Consider the following 18,615-nt stretch of genomic DNA (forward strand, 5'->3'; position numbering starts at 1 on the left):
GCACCTTCCTCTGATGGTTAATGTAGGAACTTCAATCTGCATTGTTCAGTCATCACTGTTAGACAGAAGGTTGGGTTTCTCTGTTCCATGTATCTGGAAATCATGGTCATTGAGAAGTGGTGCTCATGGACATCCAGATTGTGAGTGTGCAGTTTGGGTGAACATATGTATAGCTGAAGCTCTACATACAGCACAACACAATAGACTTCGTTTAAATTTCTTATTTGAACAGATTTATTGATGAAATCCTTCCTATACTGTGAAAAGTTTACACTCATTTCATGTTTGAGAATCTTTAGAGTGAAGGGCTCTTATTACTCTCCGAGAAAATGAATAGAATTTTGATTTTTTTTCTTAGAATTTTTTTAAGTAATTGACTAAAGACTATCTGTGTGACCACAAAGTATAAAACTGAACTTTTCTAAATTGGTTCTATACCAAAGAGTGAAATTTAACTTTTCTGGAAAAGTTTTGCCTAGATGTGGCTACCCTTTTTCTTAGACTAAGTGAGAAATACAGTAAAATAGCTGCCATAACAGAAAAGGTTTCTGCTTCATGGAGAATGCTGATGAATCATAAAGTCAATGGACGGTCACTTGGAACATCTGGCTTTTCACAGTTTCTTGGAACATCGCCTTAAATGCTTTTGAAATACAGTAAATGTTAAGAAAGACAAACAGTTGAACGTTTCTTGGCATTCTCTTACTTCATTAGTCTTGGGAATGGTGGATCTCTTGTGAGTGTTTGTATAAAAGGACACTGTTTAGATGTAAACTACAAGGGGTTTTAGTGTTGTTTAGTTTCATGTCATTTTGTTTTGAACTAAGATTCAGTCTGGATTATTTTTATAGTAACATAAGAAAAAATTTAAGAATTTTGGACTTCATTGATTAAACAAACTTTTATAATAGTGAGATAAAATGATAATAGTAAGCTAATGTTTATGTTCCTTTAAGACATTAGGTACACTACTTTAGATTATACACTGCGTTGATGGTTTTTAAAAGTATGATCCTATAGGTAATCTTTTTAAGCAAATGAAACTGTTTGGATGCTTTCCCAGAGCAATTGGATTGCCCTCCAGGCGAATCTCTTCAATTTGGTCCCGGATGTAACGAGTGTCATTAGCCTTGCAGAATGTATCATCTGTAATTGAAGATATGCTGTTAAACTGAAAAATAAAAGAAAAAATACTCAGAAATCTAAAATCAACCTTTTGTATATTATGCAGTAGGATTACACAGGATATTTTGCCTAAAATGGAATCTTTTAGAGATAATATTTAAAAAATATTAGTTCACTGTAATGACACTCTCTCTTGTAACCTAAACATATTTTTAAGTGTACAGTATTGCTTTGGATTAACAGTCTATTTATTATTATTCCAAATTGCTTCTGTCCAATCCTGTTTGGAATGTAAATAGAAACATGCAAACTAAAGAAACTATCCCATTCCAATGTTTTAACTCAAAAAATAGTACGATGTGTTTGAATATTCCTTAAAGAGGTGAAAAGAAGGGGCTGGAGAGATGGCTCAGAGGTTAAAAGCACTGACTGCTCTTCCAGAGGTCCTGAGTTCAATTCCCAGCAACCACATGATGGCTCACAACCATCTGTAACTGGGGTCTGGTGCCCTCTTCTGGCCTTCAGGCATACACACATACAGAATAGTGTGTACATAATAAATAAATAAATATAAAAAAGTAAAAAAAGGTGAAAAGAAGTTGAGATTCTTGTGATGCTGAGATTCAACCTCTGCTGTTCATTTTTTTTCACTTTTGCAATGCCCACTTGATGCCATCCTATAAAATAAAATGTCTCCAAAAGCACATGTCTGCCACTAATTGGAGAGAGAAACATAAATCAGAATTTTTAGTTCACTACTATTTAGGGGAAAGAAATGTAAACCAGTGAACTTCAAATCTGTGTTCAGAGTAACTAGGAGATACATAACACCTTGTGTCAGTTGCTGGCAGATTGCCCAGGTTGTTTCGCCTCCGTTACTCTGTGCTTCTGTCCCTTCCTCCTGCCTCCACCACACTACAGAAAGCTCGAGAGTAATCCTGGGTCCCAGAAGATTTTGGCATAAAGAAATTGAACATAGAATTTCTTGGATGATAGAAGTGTCTTTAGTTGTTTATGATTTCCATCTTTCAGAACTTGGAATTATAATAATGAGGTAACTCATAGTGACCACTCTAGAAAACTGCAATATAGGGATAAGACAAAACAAACACATGCTTCATACTGTACCTGCAGTGGGAACAGTGTTATCAGACTGAATCTGGACTTACAGAGTCTCCATAGACTCAGAAGTATCAGAATTGAATTTTAGAATACTCAGCTGGTGGTGGAGAATTGGTTAGTATTTAGAAAATACCACACATTATGTGTCACAGGTGTGTCAGCAAAGATACTCACCTCTTGAATTTGGCCTGTTAGAACAGACAGCACAATTCCTACTACTGTGGTTGTGGTTCCTTTGTATGTCTCAGTTCTGCTTGGTTATTTAGTGTGCCTGTTGTTTTATTCGTTATGGTCACCATCAAGGGAATCCCCTCTTCTGGGGATGTCAAAGCAAACAAACCCACAAAACACCACATAGGCATCCCATCTTGTGTGACCAGGTCATGCTCAATGGTTTTGCCTCTAACATGTACCTCAGATCCAAGAGTTTCATTTATATAGACAGTGAATGCCTAATGCTCACCACTTCCTCACCCCAGTCAGGCAGCCTGAGGAATAAGAAGCCGAATATTGCCATACATAAAAATTAAAAATGTGAATGCTTGGTTATAGAATGCTTGTCTGCTTTACTTAAGGCCTTGTAGTCAGTCCTCAACTTTACTTAGACTGGGAGGTGCTTAAAGGTGTATTCTGCTTAAACAGACTTTATACTTCCTAGACTCATCTACTTAGTGTACTCTGGATTGGACCTGCAGTTCTTTTTTTTTAATTAGTTGTTTATAATGTATACAGTATGCCTGTATGTCTGCTTGCAGGCCAGAAGAGGGCACAAGTTCTCATTTCGGATGATTGTGAGCCACCACATGGTTGCTAAGCCAGCCACCTCTCCAGCCCTGGACTTGAAATTCTTAATAGACATTAAATGATCGCACTCTTTTGGTATTATAACCATAACCGACATATAAATAAGTTTCTCGAGTAATAAACATGGCCCCATAGTTAAATAAAGCTAGTTATTGTACAAAGAACAGTTGTACCTGAAGGTGAATTACACGGAGACTTTCTGGTAAATTAGGAGGCACAGATTCCAGATCATTATGGTCCAAATAGAGGAAAGAGAGCTTATTCAGTTTCTATTAAAAAAAAAGTTCAATGTCACTGAGGTCTATGCATTCTTCACATTATTTAAATAATATATACTTTAAAAGCAGTATTGATGTCCGCATGTTTCGATAGTATCAGCTTTGGCGTGGTAGTTTGTTGTTTTGATTGTTACTGGGTTTTGGCCTCATGAGTAGGGTTTTTGGTTTTTAAGACATTATGATATCTAATAGCACTCTATTGAATATTCCACATTTTTCTGACATTTATCTCATCCCTGAATACTCAGCCCTTAATATTTGTCTAGAGGGCAGCTGTGTGTTGATTGATGGTTGAATCTTTCAAGTTTTTTGCAACTCCTGAACTTTCCATAGAAGTTTTACATATTCCTAGAAAAATGGCTACTCCTAAGAGATGGTACTTAACAAGATGCCGTTTCCCAAAGCATTTTGCCACACATGCAGTTTAACATGACATATGTTTTCCCATGAGGGGTTTATGTTGGAATATTCTTTATAATCAGTAACTCATTACTATGTATGATTGTATGCTACGATTTCAGAATGTAATTTTTCTGTGACATTACTCCTAATTTTTATATGCATCCTGTGCTACTATGTCATATTTTATTATTGGGGGGGGGGGTTACCATGTATCTTAAACTACCCTGAAGCTTACCATCCTCCCTCTTCAGCTTTTCAAATATTAGTATTACATGTACTATGCCCCACTTGCTTCTTCTTTCCTATGCTATTATTTCAATCTTTTATCTTTTTTCAATTTTCAAAATTGTATGTATACATATGTTTGTGTGCATAAACCGTAGTGCACATGTTCGAGGTTAGAGGACAATGCACAGCACTTGGTTTTCTGCTTCCTTGTCTGACCTGGGAATTGAACTCAGGTTGTCAAAGTGGACAGCAAGCACCTTACCTACTGAGCCATCTCCCCACCCCTCAATTCTTTCATAAACATTCTCTCTTTACATCATATGAACATCAACTGTCTTCTGGGACTGCTTTTATTTGAATTATAGTAACTTGATACTGTACCAGGGTTATTGCAACCCTAAGGTATTAAAGTAGACAATTTTATCACTTTCATGCCAATTTCACAATATTCTTTTTTTTTAATCCAGAATATTTAAAGGTACCTTTCTTTGTTTACTCCTTCTTTCCTTCCTTCCTTCCTTCCTTTCTTCCTCCCTTCCTTCCTTTTTCTGAGATGGGCATGGTTGTCCTACCTTTCCCAGGCTTCACCTATTGGTCTTAAGCAATCTTCTTGCCTTACCTTTCCAAGTAGCTTGGACCACAAAGAGTTGCTCTATGTCCTGCTCTAAACATTCTGTCACTGCTAGTTACTTAAAGTCTCCCCTACTTAAATTCATTTCTTTAAATTATAAAATTAAATTTAAAAATGGTGCATGTTTTTGTGTGCACATGTGCATCTGCTTGCAGAGGCCAGAAGATACCTCTTGAGAGTCATTTCTCCCCCTCCAGCTTGTTGAGGAAGGCTCTTCTTGTGTTTGATGCTGCACCACAAGGCTAGGTGGCCCATCTCACTTTAAGAGTTAAAGATTGGAGATGTGTGATGTGGAACTTGGGTGTTCAGGCTTTACAGGCTAGTGCCTTTACATGCTGAAGTATTTACCTAGCGCACAAGGTGTATTTTTTTTTTTTTTAGAAAGTGTGTCTGCTCTGGTTTTGTGTTGTTTGTATTTTGAGATATGGCCTTACAGTGTAGACCAGATTGGCTTTAAACTGAAAGTCTTCCTACTTTTAGCCTCTCATGTGTTGGAACTACACATGTATGTGTACACAGGTATGTGTACCACTATGTCCATCTTCAAGTCTGCTTTGTAAAGTCAGCAAAGAACCCTTAGTTTCTGAATCCCTTATTTAAAAAAACAAAACCACCAACATTGCTTATGATATCAACAGCAAATCAATCTTTTGGGTATTCTCAATAGTATAAAAATCAGCTTTTTCTCCAAATCTTTGTATTTACATTTACAAATATTGTTCCTGAATCCAGTTCTCATCAACAGAAAAGTGTGAAGCCTTCAGAATACCAAAAATGCTACTACCTGGCCTGACCCACAAAGGTTACATTGATTCAGCAGCCTTCTTTTCGAGATTTTCTGGTTGAGTGATATTATCTTATACCACAGAGGGTATAGATGAGTGTGCAAAAGGCACTTCCCTGCCCCTGTTAAGATGATCTTTAGATCATCTTGTCATATTCTGAAAATGCCTTAACCACACGTATTATACAGTTTTCTGTAACTATCAGTTATAAATTTTTAATGAAAAATACCATAAGGACAGAAACAGAAGCAAAACTAACAAAGCCCAATAATGTTGAATGCTTACCTTAAATATAAGGAAAAGGAAATATTTTTGTTTGTTTTGTTTTTTAAGACAGGGTTTCTTAGTGAAACACTCCTGGCTGAATTGGAACTCGCTCTGTAGACCATGCTGGCCTCAAACTCACAGAGACCATCCTGCCTCTGCTTCCCAAGTGCTGGGATTAAAGGCCTGTGCCACCACCGCCTAGCTAGGAAATATTTTTTAAAGAAGCAGTTGTGGATAAATGACAAACTTGTATAATTACATAAACTAGCTTAAATGAAAATTTCATTAGTTTAGGTTCTTCTATTAGGAATTCTCTTATGACATTGCCTAAACTGGTCTTCAACTTTCGATCCTCCTGCCTGAGGCTCCTGGGTGATTGCAATTTCAGGTGTGTAAGATCGTGTCTCTTATGTTGCTGTGCTTGTTGTTTTAATTTTTGAGACGGTGTCTCACTACATAGCCTGGCTGACTGGAACTTGCTATGTAGACCATGCTAGCCTTAAAGGCATAGATCTCTTTTCCTCCATCATGCTCCACCATACCTCACATCTTGCCTTTTTTTTGGCATAAAGCTAAACATTTATTAAAGTAGAGGGAGGGAGAGAGAGAGGGGGGAGGGGAGACAGGGATAGACAGAGACGCGTGTACACGCGAGAGGGGACAGTAAGAAGGAATTCCCACATCTTGCCTTTTGAATAAAGTTGTATTCTGCCAGCAGTAGCTTGAGCATCTCGTGTTTTTGCATGAGGTTATCTTCTTTGCCCTACCTAGGGCTGAGAGTGATTATATCATAGCTATGAAAGTTCTGGACTGGGGTGATTACTTTTTTCAATTTCATAGAGCGTTTCCATTCTTTTGGAATTATTGATGTATTCTTTGAGGAACACTGCTATATTATCTACCAAAGTTAAATATAAAAGATAACAGTTATTCCTGGTTAATAGGAAGAATACAATTTTTAGAAACAGTGAGCTAATAGTGTTTACTTTTAAATATAAAAATGTTCCTTTGTATTAATAGAAGATACCCATTTCTATGGCTTTGTATGATATATGTATGGTATGCATGTTTTGCTTATTTGATCATTTTTGGTGCTGGGGTGAACTTAGGTTCTCAAGCATGCTATAGCTCTCTTCTTATCTTGCTGAATAGAAATATACCTCAAAAGTAGTAGAGGAGCAGAGTGGGGGAGGAAAACAAGCACCCATTTAAAAATATTATCACTGTGGCAGTGAGATGCCTCCTCTGTCAACATACTTGCTGCCAAACTTGATGACCTGCATTCCACATGTTGGAACTTGATAACCAGGACCCACAAGTGGAAGGAAAAAACAGCTTCCAAAAGTTATCCTTGACCTCTACATGTATACCTGGTATGTGCACACACAAAATGAATAAACACCCACAATAAATAAATGTAATAAAAACTTAAAATATCATCACTCACATTGTGTTTTGCCATGCTATGGAATACTTACTTTGAATGTGTTTGCTTTAATCCCTTTACTCTTGATTTTGTTGTACTTAGCATTAAGTAAAGTAAGCTTCATAGGAAGAACTGGAAGTCTTACTAGCTGGTTTTCAGCAAGTGTAAGTTCTTCCAACAGAGAAAGTTTTGAAAAAGTACTATCTTCTATGTCTTCTATCAAATTTCCCGTAAAATCAAGTCTTCTTAAGTTAGCTTGACAGAAATAAATAAAAAATAAGATGTTAGAATCTCATTATGTAGACTGGAGGAAAGTTTCTGTACAAGGCCCAGGATAGTATTTGCAGTTAGTAACTCAGTCAAGTTCATCTTGCAGTGTTGGTAATCTAACCTACAGCCTGATACTGTGTAATTCCACCTGTGCTTTCATGAGGTGCTAGAGATTGAACCTGGGGCGTTATGCTTGGCAGGGAAGCACTCTATCGCTGAGCTGCAGTCACGGAAACATACATTCTAAGACCACAGTAAGGAAAGGCGCTGTTGTTAGACTCGGAGACACTCAGTGGTCAGCAAAACTTTACTTATGGGGTTGTGACTGCTTCAATAGTGCTGACTTAATATAGCAAGTGAAAAACAAATTTGTGATTTTAAATTTTAAACTTACGCATATCTGCAAAATCTTTGGCGGTCAGCTTTTTAATTTTGTTGAATCGTGCATAAAGATAAGCTGATTCCTTTGGCAGTGGTGGCACAGCATCAATGTCAACTTCTTCACAGTAGACAGAGCCACTTAAACAGACACACAACAGGCATGTAGGCATTTCTAAGTCAGGAAACAAAATTGTAAGCATAAACTCATTTGAAAAAATTCATCATCTGATTGTAAAATTATTGTTATAATTAATGAATGCTGTGATTTGAAAAGGTATGTTACAGAATCATTGGTAAATCAGGAAAGATAGTTGTGATAACCAACGGCTATCTTGTATTGAGCTTAATAATTCATCAGAATTTTACATAGTCTATAGTCGACATATTTTATTTATTCTTGTTGTATGTGTGTGTAAATCTTTGGGTGCATACATACCACAGTAGGTTTTTGAAGCTCAGAGAACAACCTGCAGGAGACAGTTCTCTCCTTCTACTGTGTGGATTAAGCTCACGTTGTCAGGCTTACCTATTGAGCCATCTTGCTGGCCCCATTTTTATTTTCTATTTTTGCTGTGATTGTCTAATTGCTGACCTCATGAAAGGCTACCTTTCCTCATTTGAATGTAAAAAAAAATAGGGATGGGTGGTGGTGGCGCACACCTTTAATCCAGCACTTGGGAGGCAGAGACAGGCAGGTTTCTGTGAGTTCAAGGCCAGCCTGGTCTACAAGAGCTAGTTCTTGGACAGGCTCCAAAGCTACAGAGAAACCCTGTCTCGAAAAACAATCAATCAATCAATCAATCAATAAAAATAAATAAATGGAGTCTACAGTGCAGAATTTAAGAATTGATTTATCAAGTTTGATGTTTTTCAAATTTGATGTGTTGAAAACATTTTTCAAATAGATGACAATAGTTAATGACTTTAGAAATCCCAAGTGAGAGGAACAAACCATTAACTTGAAAATCAGTCATTGCTGGAGTTTTATGATCTTACCTTGGAATGTCTCACTCAGAATGTCTTCACTTGGGCTCTTATTTAGATACCTAGAGTGCTTCCTTGGTTGGTCATCCCCTCTCCACTCCTCTTACCTTCAATGCATGAACTTTTAGGTTTAAGATGGAAATCTTAGCAGTCATTACAGTCTTATCCTTTGTTTGTTCTGGAAATTTAAACTTACTAAAAGAAATCTGAACATTTTGAGTTAACTTTTTAAATATTTATTATTTTATGTGTATGAATGTTTTACTTGTATGCATGTATGTGCACCATACATGTTTGGTGCCTAAAAAAGTCAGAAGAGGACTTCAAACCCCTCTGGGCACTGCAGTTACAGATATTTGTAAGCCACTATGTGGGCGCTGGCAATTGAATCTGGGTCCCTCTGGAAGAGAAACTTGTGCTCTTAACCACTGAGTTATCTCTCCAGACACTAGAGTTAACTTTTAAATATGATTATCAGGAATAAGCAAGATTCTTTATTCTGTTGGTGCTTTCAACATGACTTTTGGAAACTTTATTTTTCCTAATTGAATTACCAACACATTGCCAGCAACTACTTGGCCATATAATAAAAGCCTGGTATTGTACTCTAATATGTTCTTTTAGTTGTCTTATCATTATTTATGGGGGGGGGGGTGCCATGACATGTTTATGGAGGTCAGAGAACACCTAGGAGGAGCCATTTCTTTCCTTCCAGGATAAATTCCAGGGATTGGACATAGGCTCTCAAGCTTGTTGGGAAGAACTAATCCAGAACATTGATCCTCCATTGATCTTTTAATTTTTATTTTTATTTTATTTTATTTTTTGGTTTTTTAAGACAGGGTTTCTCTGTAGCTTTGGAGCCTGTCCTGGAACTAGCTCTTGTAGACCAAGCTGACCTCGAACTCACAGAGATCCACCTGCCTCTGCCTTCCGGTTGCTGGAATTAAAAGTGTGCTCCATACTGCCTGGCTTGCTGGGTTATTCTAACAGCAGCATTGTGTATCTTGCATCTGCAGGATCTCTTGTTAACATTTTCTTTTGTGTTTAATTTAGTCTCGCTTTTTCCCTCATGCCCCTAAGGAGCGATGGAGACAGTCTAACACCCACCTCCATATAGATATGCACATTCACATTATATAGCCTAGGTTATAAAATAAGCTGTCCCATCTAGATATTTGTAAGTAGTCCATAGTGTTTACATAATAATCACCTAATGTATGGTATAAAACACAATGTAGCCCTGTCTCTTTTTTGCAGTACTTTAAAAAGGATTTTGAATGTATGTTTGCATACAAACAGATGTGACTATAGAAGTGGAGATCAGATGACAAATTGGGGTGTTGGTTATCTTCCTCTATTACACAGGTCCTGAGAGTCAAATTCAGGTTATTAGACGTGGTGTTGGTGCCTTTCCTGCTGAACCATCTCACTAGCCCAGTTTTTGTCTTTAAGCAAAATGCATGACTGCGTCTGATTTGCTTTTCTTTAACTTCAAGGTTTATAGTCGAAATACTACATTTAAGATTTAGTTGCATTAGATTTTTGATTTCTTTACTATGTTATGAATTCAAAATACAATCAAATGTTTTAATGTTTATATTTCTATTGTTTTTATGTTTGTCTTTACTGACTTTATTTACATATGTGTTTTTTGCTTATATGAAACAATATTCTGAAAATCAAGACTACATAAAAATTATATACTCACAACTAGATCTTTTTTTTTTTTTTTTTTTTGGTTTTTCGAGACAGGGTTTCTCTGTGGCTTTGGAGCCTGTCCTGGAACTAGCTCTGTAGACCAGGCTGGTCTCGAACTCACAGAGATCCGCCTGCCTCTGCCTCCTGTGTGCTGGGATTAAAAGCGTGCGCCACCATCGCCAGGCCTCACAACTAGATCTTTATTGCATCCCAATTCTCCCTCACTTCTACTCATGATTTCACTTATTTCCTGGATGTAACTTGCCTTAAATCCCCAAATTTAATCCAGAGCCTCACGCATATTATGCAAGTGCTCTATCACTTAACCAAATCCTTAATTCTTCTCAGTTTTTAGAAAATTCCCTCTTCTGTTTCTTTTCACATAAATTAAAAGCTGTATTTTGTAAGCTATTTAATAAAAATATTTTTATTAAAATTTTCTTTTATAAAATTATATACATATATGTGCATATATACACATACATACATATATTGGTTTTTCAAGACAGGGTTTCTCTGTAGCTTTGAAGAATGTCCTGGAACTAGCTCTTGTAGACCAGACTGGCCTCAGACTTTCAGAGATCCGCCTGCCTCTGCCTCCCGAGTGCTGGGATTAAAGGTGTGTGCCACCACTGCCCGGCTTGTTTATTTATTTTTTAAGATTTTTTTTCATTTTTTATGTACATTGGGGTTTTTCTTGAATGTATGTCTATGTGAGGGTGCCTGATCCCTTGGAACTGAAATTACAGATAGTTGTGAACTGCTGTGTGGGTGCTGGGAATTGAACCTGTTTCCTTTCAAAGAACAGCCAGTGCTCTTAACTGCTGAGCCATAACTCCAGTCCCATCTTGTTTGTTTAGATCCTTGATCATGCTTATGTTTATTTTTCTTTTTATGAAAATGGATCTAATTTATCTCCCTCCAAATGGCTATCTAGTTCTTCTACACTCAATTATTTAAAATTTCCTCCCTCAGTGACTGTGTGCTTGAGTACTTTTTCTTGCTTTAATTATATACTAAATGCCTTTGTGTTTCTGTTTGTGTCTGCTCTTTTGATTCTGTGTCCACAGTCTTTGTTCTTGTGCTAGTATCCCCAACATGTTAAATGTGCTTTGTATGGCACTGTTCAGTGTTTCCACAACTGTACTCTCGTTGTTCCCTATATGTATCTATAAGCATTTTAGAATACACTTCCCTAGCATTATCAAAAATTTAGTAATTTTAGTGGGGTTGTCTTTTTTTCTGAATTTAGAGAATAATAATATTTTATGATACTGAGGCATCCTATCCAAGAAAAGGAGTCTTTTCAATTATTTAAGTCCATTTTTACTAAAATACTTGCCAGACTTTGAGGATGTGTTTTCTGTTTTGGTTCATTTTAACTTTATTTTAGCAAGACAGGAACTGTTGTGGGTGGATTTTTTTTATGCTTTCATGTGAAACCATGTTATGTTATTTAACAAGAATAAATCAAATATAAGAACTGTACAGTATGGCTTGTAGCTTGTTATTTTGCAGTAATATTCCTGTTATTTTAATTGAAGCAGACATTGTAGTTACTTATATAGAGTCATGTTTCTCTACTTTGTGTTTCCTTGCTTGCTGCTTTCTAAGGTGCTATTCATTTAGGGCCTCACACTGTATGCCACCACATCCCTGCCTCCCGGAGTGTCTTCAAAATAATACTTGATTGTATTATATTGGTTGTAAGTCTATTGGTTGTACTTGAAAAATAACCTTTAATTGTTTCTTGAATTGATTTGTTTTTGAGGCAAAGCCTGTTATTTAGTCTTTGCTAACCTGAAACATGCTACATAAACACTCTGACTTAGAACTCATTGAGGTCTGTCTGTTTTTGCCTCCAAAGTGCTGTGATTAATAAAGGTGTATGCCACCATGCCAAGCTTTTGAATTTATTTTTTATATGGTCAAAAATATATGTTTTCTAAAGGATAGGTTTAGACAAATTGCTGAATGTTCTTGAATGTTTTCTAGTCCACAGTTTTCCCTCATAGTGTACAATGGTAGGTGATGAGCACTTCGATTTAGCCATAATGACTTTATCACCGAAGAGGAAATTTCAGTTTATATACCTTGAGACAACTTTTGATTACAACAAGGAGTAAAATGTCTTTGTATGTATCTTTAAAAGATGCTTTTCAAAAATAGTAAATGGCCAGGTGGTGGTGGTGTGTGTTTTTAATCCCAGCACCTGAGAGGCAGAGGCAGGCAGATCTCTGAGTTCAAGCCCAGCCTGGTCTACAAGAGCTTGTTCAGGACAACTAGGTCTGTTACACAGAGAAACCCTGTCTTCAGAAAACAAAACAAAAAGACAAAACTACTAGATGATATATTGTTCATACTTACCATCATTTTCTTTCTTGGTGGGTAATGATGGTACAACCTCATCTTTTTGTAACTGGAGACTTTTTTCATCAGGAATTATCATGGTTTCCTTTTCCTATTGTAAAGTTAGAAATTTGTTATCAGGTGTAATAAGACAGGAATCTGTAAACTGCAAGGATCACAAACATTCCCCATAGTCATTGTTAAAGGTATTTCATCAAGATTTTGTTTTATATGTGTATGTCTATATATATAAGTATATATATATATTCGTGTTATATGTATGTGACATACATATTAAACAAAGTACAACTTGTAGAAGTTCTCTTCACTATGTGGGCCTAGGGGTTTTATGGCTGCAAGAGACTTTATGTGCCATACTATCCTAGCACTCCATTAAGATTTTATACATAATTCCATTTCATTATTCATTAAATTACACTGTCATTACTCTAGGTAGGATATGCATTCCTGAGAAAGAATCAGCTTTTAAAATTTTTTTTTTGTTTTCATGGACTGAACTCAATATTTGATAAATATTTAATATATTGAATTTCTAGGTGTGAGGCTAGGAGATAATTCTCTGAATGTGAATGAAAGTTTTTTTTATGTGGAACTATTCTTTATCATTCTTTATATGAACTGATTTCCTCTTCTTAGTGTCTGTCCTTCTGGGCAATAGCATAGCTATAGAACGTAAAGTACTGAATAAATTCTTCCTGACCTGGATGCCTTCCTGCCTTGATCTTAGGATGGATTCTTTTATCCTAGCCTTTTATCCTGACCTGATCAGGCCATTGGTTTAGGCTGTTAACACTGCATAACTGGGGATTGTCATCTCACCTCTGTCCTCTTTCCAGAGAATGTGTTTTCTGCTAGTAGACTATAATTTATTATATGGGGTACTATTCCCTCTGCCTCCCCGCTTGCTCCATGTTTTCTCTGTGGGCTCCTGACCTTGCCGTTAACCCTCATTTTCCCACCTGTGTACTGCCTAAACATCACTCTATGCCACTGAGTTCCCCACTTCACACAAATATTGACCCACTGATGGAAAACTGCTTAAAGCTCCATGTAGTTAAGCAGAAAGCTCTAAGGTTCAAGGAATTTTGAAAGTATCTTGCAGTTAGTTAATAGACTCAGATCATTCCAGTAAGACAATAGGTTATAACCTTTTTTGTTTTGTTTGATTTTTAATTTGAAGCTGTTGATGGAGAAATCTGTCTGTTTTGTCATAACCATAGGTAGAAATAATACCAGCATCTTAACTCATTCCTTTGGAAAAAAGAAACTGTAGCATTAACATTACCTCATTGTGAGTTAGGAGGGGAAAGCGTTTGGACTGGTTAATCTTAAAATCTTATCTGATTTGTAGTAAAAAGAGCTTTTAAAGCAATGAATATTATTATGTATCTGACTCTAATTTTTCAGCGTATGTGTGCATCACACAGTGGGCAGCATATAGTTTTATGCTATGTTAACTTCCTTCTCCTCCCAGTATTTCTGTATGCCCAGAAAAAAACCACAAGTAATTGCTTTGCTCTGAAGGTTGTATCATTGTGGTATAAAAACCATAACTCAGTGGCATGTCATTACAGATTCTTGGTATAAATCAGTAGAGTCTAAACTGTTAAATGTGATTAAAAACAAATCCCCATAATAATTGTAGTTTTTCATTTATTGGTATTCTATGTAATTGTCATGCATAACCAATACATATTTTTATATTTACTTCCTTGGACTATATTTTTCTGAATTCTATAAACATAAGCTGATAATTTATCTTCCTAATTTATTTTTGAGGCAATATAGCATGAAACTAGGATATTATGTAGCATTATTTAGCATAAATTGCTGCTATCAGAGTCTTAATGTTTTACATTTTAATTTTTGGTTTCACTAGCTACTTTTTATTTACCATTTGTTACTACTTATTAATTGAGGAATCATGCATATTTGAAAAATACAATTATTTTAAATCTTAAAATGCCTTTCTCCTTTCCTTATCAAATATTGAAATTAAGGGAAGAATATGCATTTAAATGAATATTATTTTAGAATATAAATTTAAAGTAGAAATAAAATACCTTAGTATTTTTTCCATGCAGGTATTTATCTTCATAGTCCTGGCTAAATTTTGATTCTTCCAAATGATCTGTTCCATACTCATAGTTAGTATGTGAGTCGAGTTGAATTTGTGGTGCTGGCTGTGTCAGAGGCACGAGCAGTAGCAGGAGAAGTGTAGAATGTACAGTCTTCATTTCAGCAAATTCACAGTGACTGGAAGTAACTAGTGACCTGATAACTGTGGAACAAAAACTCTTTTTTCCCCTGGAAATAAAACTGCAGACTATCGAAGCAATATTTAAAAGCTTGGAGGATATTTTGGCACGGTGTATGCAGTAGGGGATAGAGAACAACTATTTAACCCTTAGTGGTTCTTAATTAGATACTAACAGTTTTTTATGTTGCAGTGAAGATTCTGAAACATTCAGAAAGTAGTTTTATTTCTTACCTATCAAGAAATTTAAGAATTATTGCTAAGTTTACTAACAATCGAATGCCTTGAATAGGGGTATTTGTATGCAGTCAAAGTCTTCTTGGGATACCTGCAATATAAATGGTTAACATGAAGATCCATGGTCCTGTGTCATGTGGAGTTGAAAATATCATATTTCAACATTGCTGCTTTAAAGGAACTCTTGATCCATATTGATGTAAAAGAAGCAGTCTGAGGCAAGGATTAAAACTTAAACCTTAAGTTTAACATCATAAAAAGTAGACAGTAACACTTTTAAGTGGTGTAGAATAAAAATTTCTCTAGTTTTGTAAATGTAATGAGTTATCTTGTTTAGTTAGTAATCTTGCCTTTTAAAGCTTAAACTATGAACAGTGCAGCAGTACCACTGCAGACTAGGGTCACATAAACTTTAAGGGAGGAACTTTGGAGAATGTCCTGGAAAGATTCTTTGAGGTTCACCAGTGGTCTTTAACTGCTGAGTACACGTTTCAGACAGCTTTAAAGTACACAACAGTCACTGAGAGGTGCTGATGCTGCACTGCAGATGCCAGTCTGTCAGATAGCCAGGGTTTGAAATCTCAAAATAAAATGGGTTTGTAACTTTTTCTGCCTCCAGTTCTTATCTACATCAATGTTAAAGTTTTAAAATGATATATAAAAGTATTGCTTGCTGAAAATTAATTATTCAAGGAAAATTAAACTTATACTACAAATAACTTTACATTTATTAAGACTTTTAGAATCACACTTTAACACACAGTATTTAAATTAATATGTAAGAAACAAGCCTACCGTAGTCACTGGTTGAAGTCCTGTGTGGTTTTCCTCAATAGGTGTTCATGCCTGTGCATTAGTCCCAAGTGGGAGGGTGAAGGAGTAACGCTGTGGAATGGTTTCCAACTGCTGAATAAAGTTTCAGGGCCCAACAGCTTAAATTCCACGTGGTGGAATCCAACTGCAGATCCCATGTGGTGCATATCTTTGCCAGCATTCCTCCTCCGGGGTGAAATGCAGGGTGTTGTATGAGAGAATGTGCTGAAGATGTTTGAAACTGCGACACCAGAGCTGGCTGCTGCAGCACACTGGAGTCCCGATCTCTTTTACCTTGTATATGAAGCACTAATCTTTTAGCGTATATTAGTTTATAAAAATGATATATTTTTTAAATCATGCTTTTGTTTTTGCATTTTTCTGGTATATAAAACACTTTTGAAAAATGGACCACCAAACCTGTCTTTGTTGTTAATTTCATGAAAACTAAGGATTTTGTTCTCCTACTATAATTAGTGCGTTAGAAATTTATATGTAAAGTAAGTTTTAACCCAAATTATTTTTAAGGTTTGTCTCTTAGTTTTTAATTCCTTTATTTTAGTTCATAAGAGTGGGAAAATAGCCAGACATAGTGGTCTACACCTTTAATACCAGCGTTTGTGAGGCAGAGGCAGGGGGATAGATATCTGAGTTCGAGGTTGGCCGGTCTACCCAATGAGAGTAGTACTCTGTGTTTTGTACCAAGTTCCACAGTCCAGGATAGCCAGAGTTACATAGTAAGACGCTTATTGAAAAACAAAACAAACAAAAAAGGAGTGTGGAAATAGGTTTTAAAAATAAGTTTGATTTTGTAATTTTGTAATAGCAAAAATTTTTACGGAATGAAACTTTATATTTAATTTTGAATTGAAAAAAACAAACAAACACAAAAGGAGTGTGGAAATAGTTTTTAAAAATAAGTTTGATTTTATAATTTTGTAATAGCAAAAATTTTTACTGAATGAAACTTTATATATTTTGAAAAAATAAAGTAGGGACTGATGAGTTTAGTGGTCCACACCTTTAATCCCAGTGCTTGGGAGGCAGATACCGGAAGATCTCTGTTAGTCTGTTCTACACTGCCAAGTTCCAGGCCAACAAGAGCTATATAGTGAAACCATGTTTTTTTAAAAAAACACAACTATAAATTAATAGTGTAGATACGATCCAGGCATCTTTAAAGGGACCGACCTAGGCCCTCTGAATGTGGGTGACAATTGTGTAACTTTGTCTTTTTGTAGGCCCCTTGTCAGTGGGACCAGGATTTATCCCTGGTGCATGAACTGGCTTTTTGGAGCTCATTCTTTATTGTGGGATATCGTACTCAGCCTCCATATAGGGGGGAGAGGATTGGTCCTGCCTAAACTTGATATGCCAAATTTTGTTGACTCCTCATGGGAGGCTTAAGGCTCTCTCTCAGAGGAGTGGATAGAGGCAGGAGGTAGTGGGAGGAAGGGGGGAAATGCGGTTAATATGTAAAATGAATTTAACAATAAGGAAAAGACTTAACCTAAAGAAAAACTTGCTGGACATATTCTTGTTTTTTTTTTTTTTCTTTTTTCTTTTTTTTTGGTTTTTCGAGACAGGGTTTCTCTGCAGCTTTAGAGCCTGTCCTGGAGCTAGCTCTTGTAGACCAGGCTGGTCTCGAACTCACAGAGATCCGCCTGCCTCTGCCTCCCAAGTGCTGGGATTAAAGGCGTGCGCCACCACCGCCCGGCTTGGACATATTCTTGTAATCACACACGTGAGAATAAGAGACAGTAGGAAGGAGAGTTCAGGGCTAGACTGGACTACATAGCAAGCCCTTGTCTAAAAAACAAATTACTTTTATTTTTATTATTCTTTGGTGCTTTTAATGGTTAATGTCACAATTCTTTTTTCCCTAAGCAAAATGTGGATAAATATTTAAAATAGAGCATGAAGGTTAGAGATGGCTCAGTACTTAGAGTACTTACTGTTCTTACAGGAGAGCTGGGTTCAATTCTCTAAAAGAAGTAAGAACGCACTGAAGAAAGTTCAACCAGTAGTTGTGGCTTAACCAGGGCAGAGTTCCACATAAAAAACAGGCATGGACATGCTAGAACAGAGTCTAGAGTATGCCTGTGGTTGAATCTACTCTTCAGGTGACTAGTTCTGCATAGCCTAAACCCCCTATCCTAAGTCGTGTAAATGGTCTTTCTGGCCAAGCTAACCTACCCCTAAAACTATTGTATGTGGCCAGTCCCACCAAAAACAAAGACAGAACATTAGAGAATGGCACAATCTCTTCTCTCTCTCCTCCTTCCCCCCTCTCTCTTTTATTTATTTATTTATTTTTTTTGAGACAGGGTTTCTCTGTAGTTTTGGAGTCTGTCCTGTAACTAGCTCTATGTAGACCAGGGTGGCCTCAAGCCTCCCTAGTGCTGGTATTAAAGGCATGCACCACCACCACCTGGCTCAGTTCAACCTCTCTTTAAGGAAAGTCAAAGTTCTTATATACAGTTCCCTGTAGAACTGTTTGAAACCTGGTTGTTTTCCATTTCAGAAAGAAATAC

General features: G+C 36.4%; 2 protein-coding genes across 3 annotated transcripts in view; one reads left to right on the forward strand and one right to left on the reverse strand.

Moving 5' to 3' along the window:
- Positions 1-18,615, forward strand: part of LOC119816415 (centromere protein P) — a 206,149-nt gene that overhangs the window by 30,649 nt on the left and 156,885 nt on the right. The gene's annotated exons all lie outside the window — the stretch shown is intronic.
- Positions 211-16,235, reverse strand: Ogn (osteoglycin). 2 transcript variants are annotated; one of them, XM_038333033.1, is made up of 7 exons: positions 16,064-16,235; positions 14,838-15,055; positions 12,772-12,865; positions 7,733-7,891; positions 7,121-7,323; positions 3,225-3,320; positions 211-1,171 (listed from the first exon to the last, which is right to left on the reverse strand). In XM_038333033.1, exons 2-7 carry the CDS (start codon positions 15,009-15,011, stop codon positions 1,001-1,003), a joined length of 897 nt encoding a protein of 298 aa, XP_038188961.1. In that variant the 5' UTR covers positions 15,012-15,055; positions 16,064-16,235; the 3' UTR covers positions 211-1,000. The 2 variants fall into 2 exon arrangements, with proteins under 2 accessions (XP_038188961.1, XP_038188963.1); XM_038333035.1 differs by lacking the exon at positions 16,064-16,235 and adding an exon at positions 15,266-15,349.

This window comes from Arvicola amphibius, chromosome 6 (assembly GCF_903992535.2).
Source record: "Arvicola amphibius chromosome 6, mArvAmp1.2, whole genome shotgun sequence".
NCBI classification, from domain to species: domain Eukaryota; kingdom Metazoa; phylum Chordata; class Mammalia; order Rodentia; family Cricetidae; genus Arvicola; species Arvicola amphibius.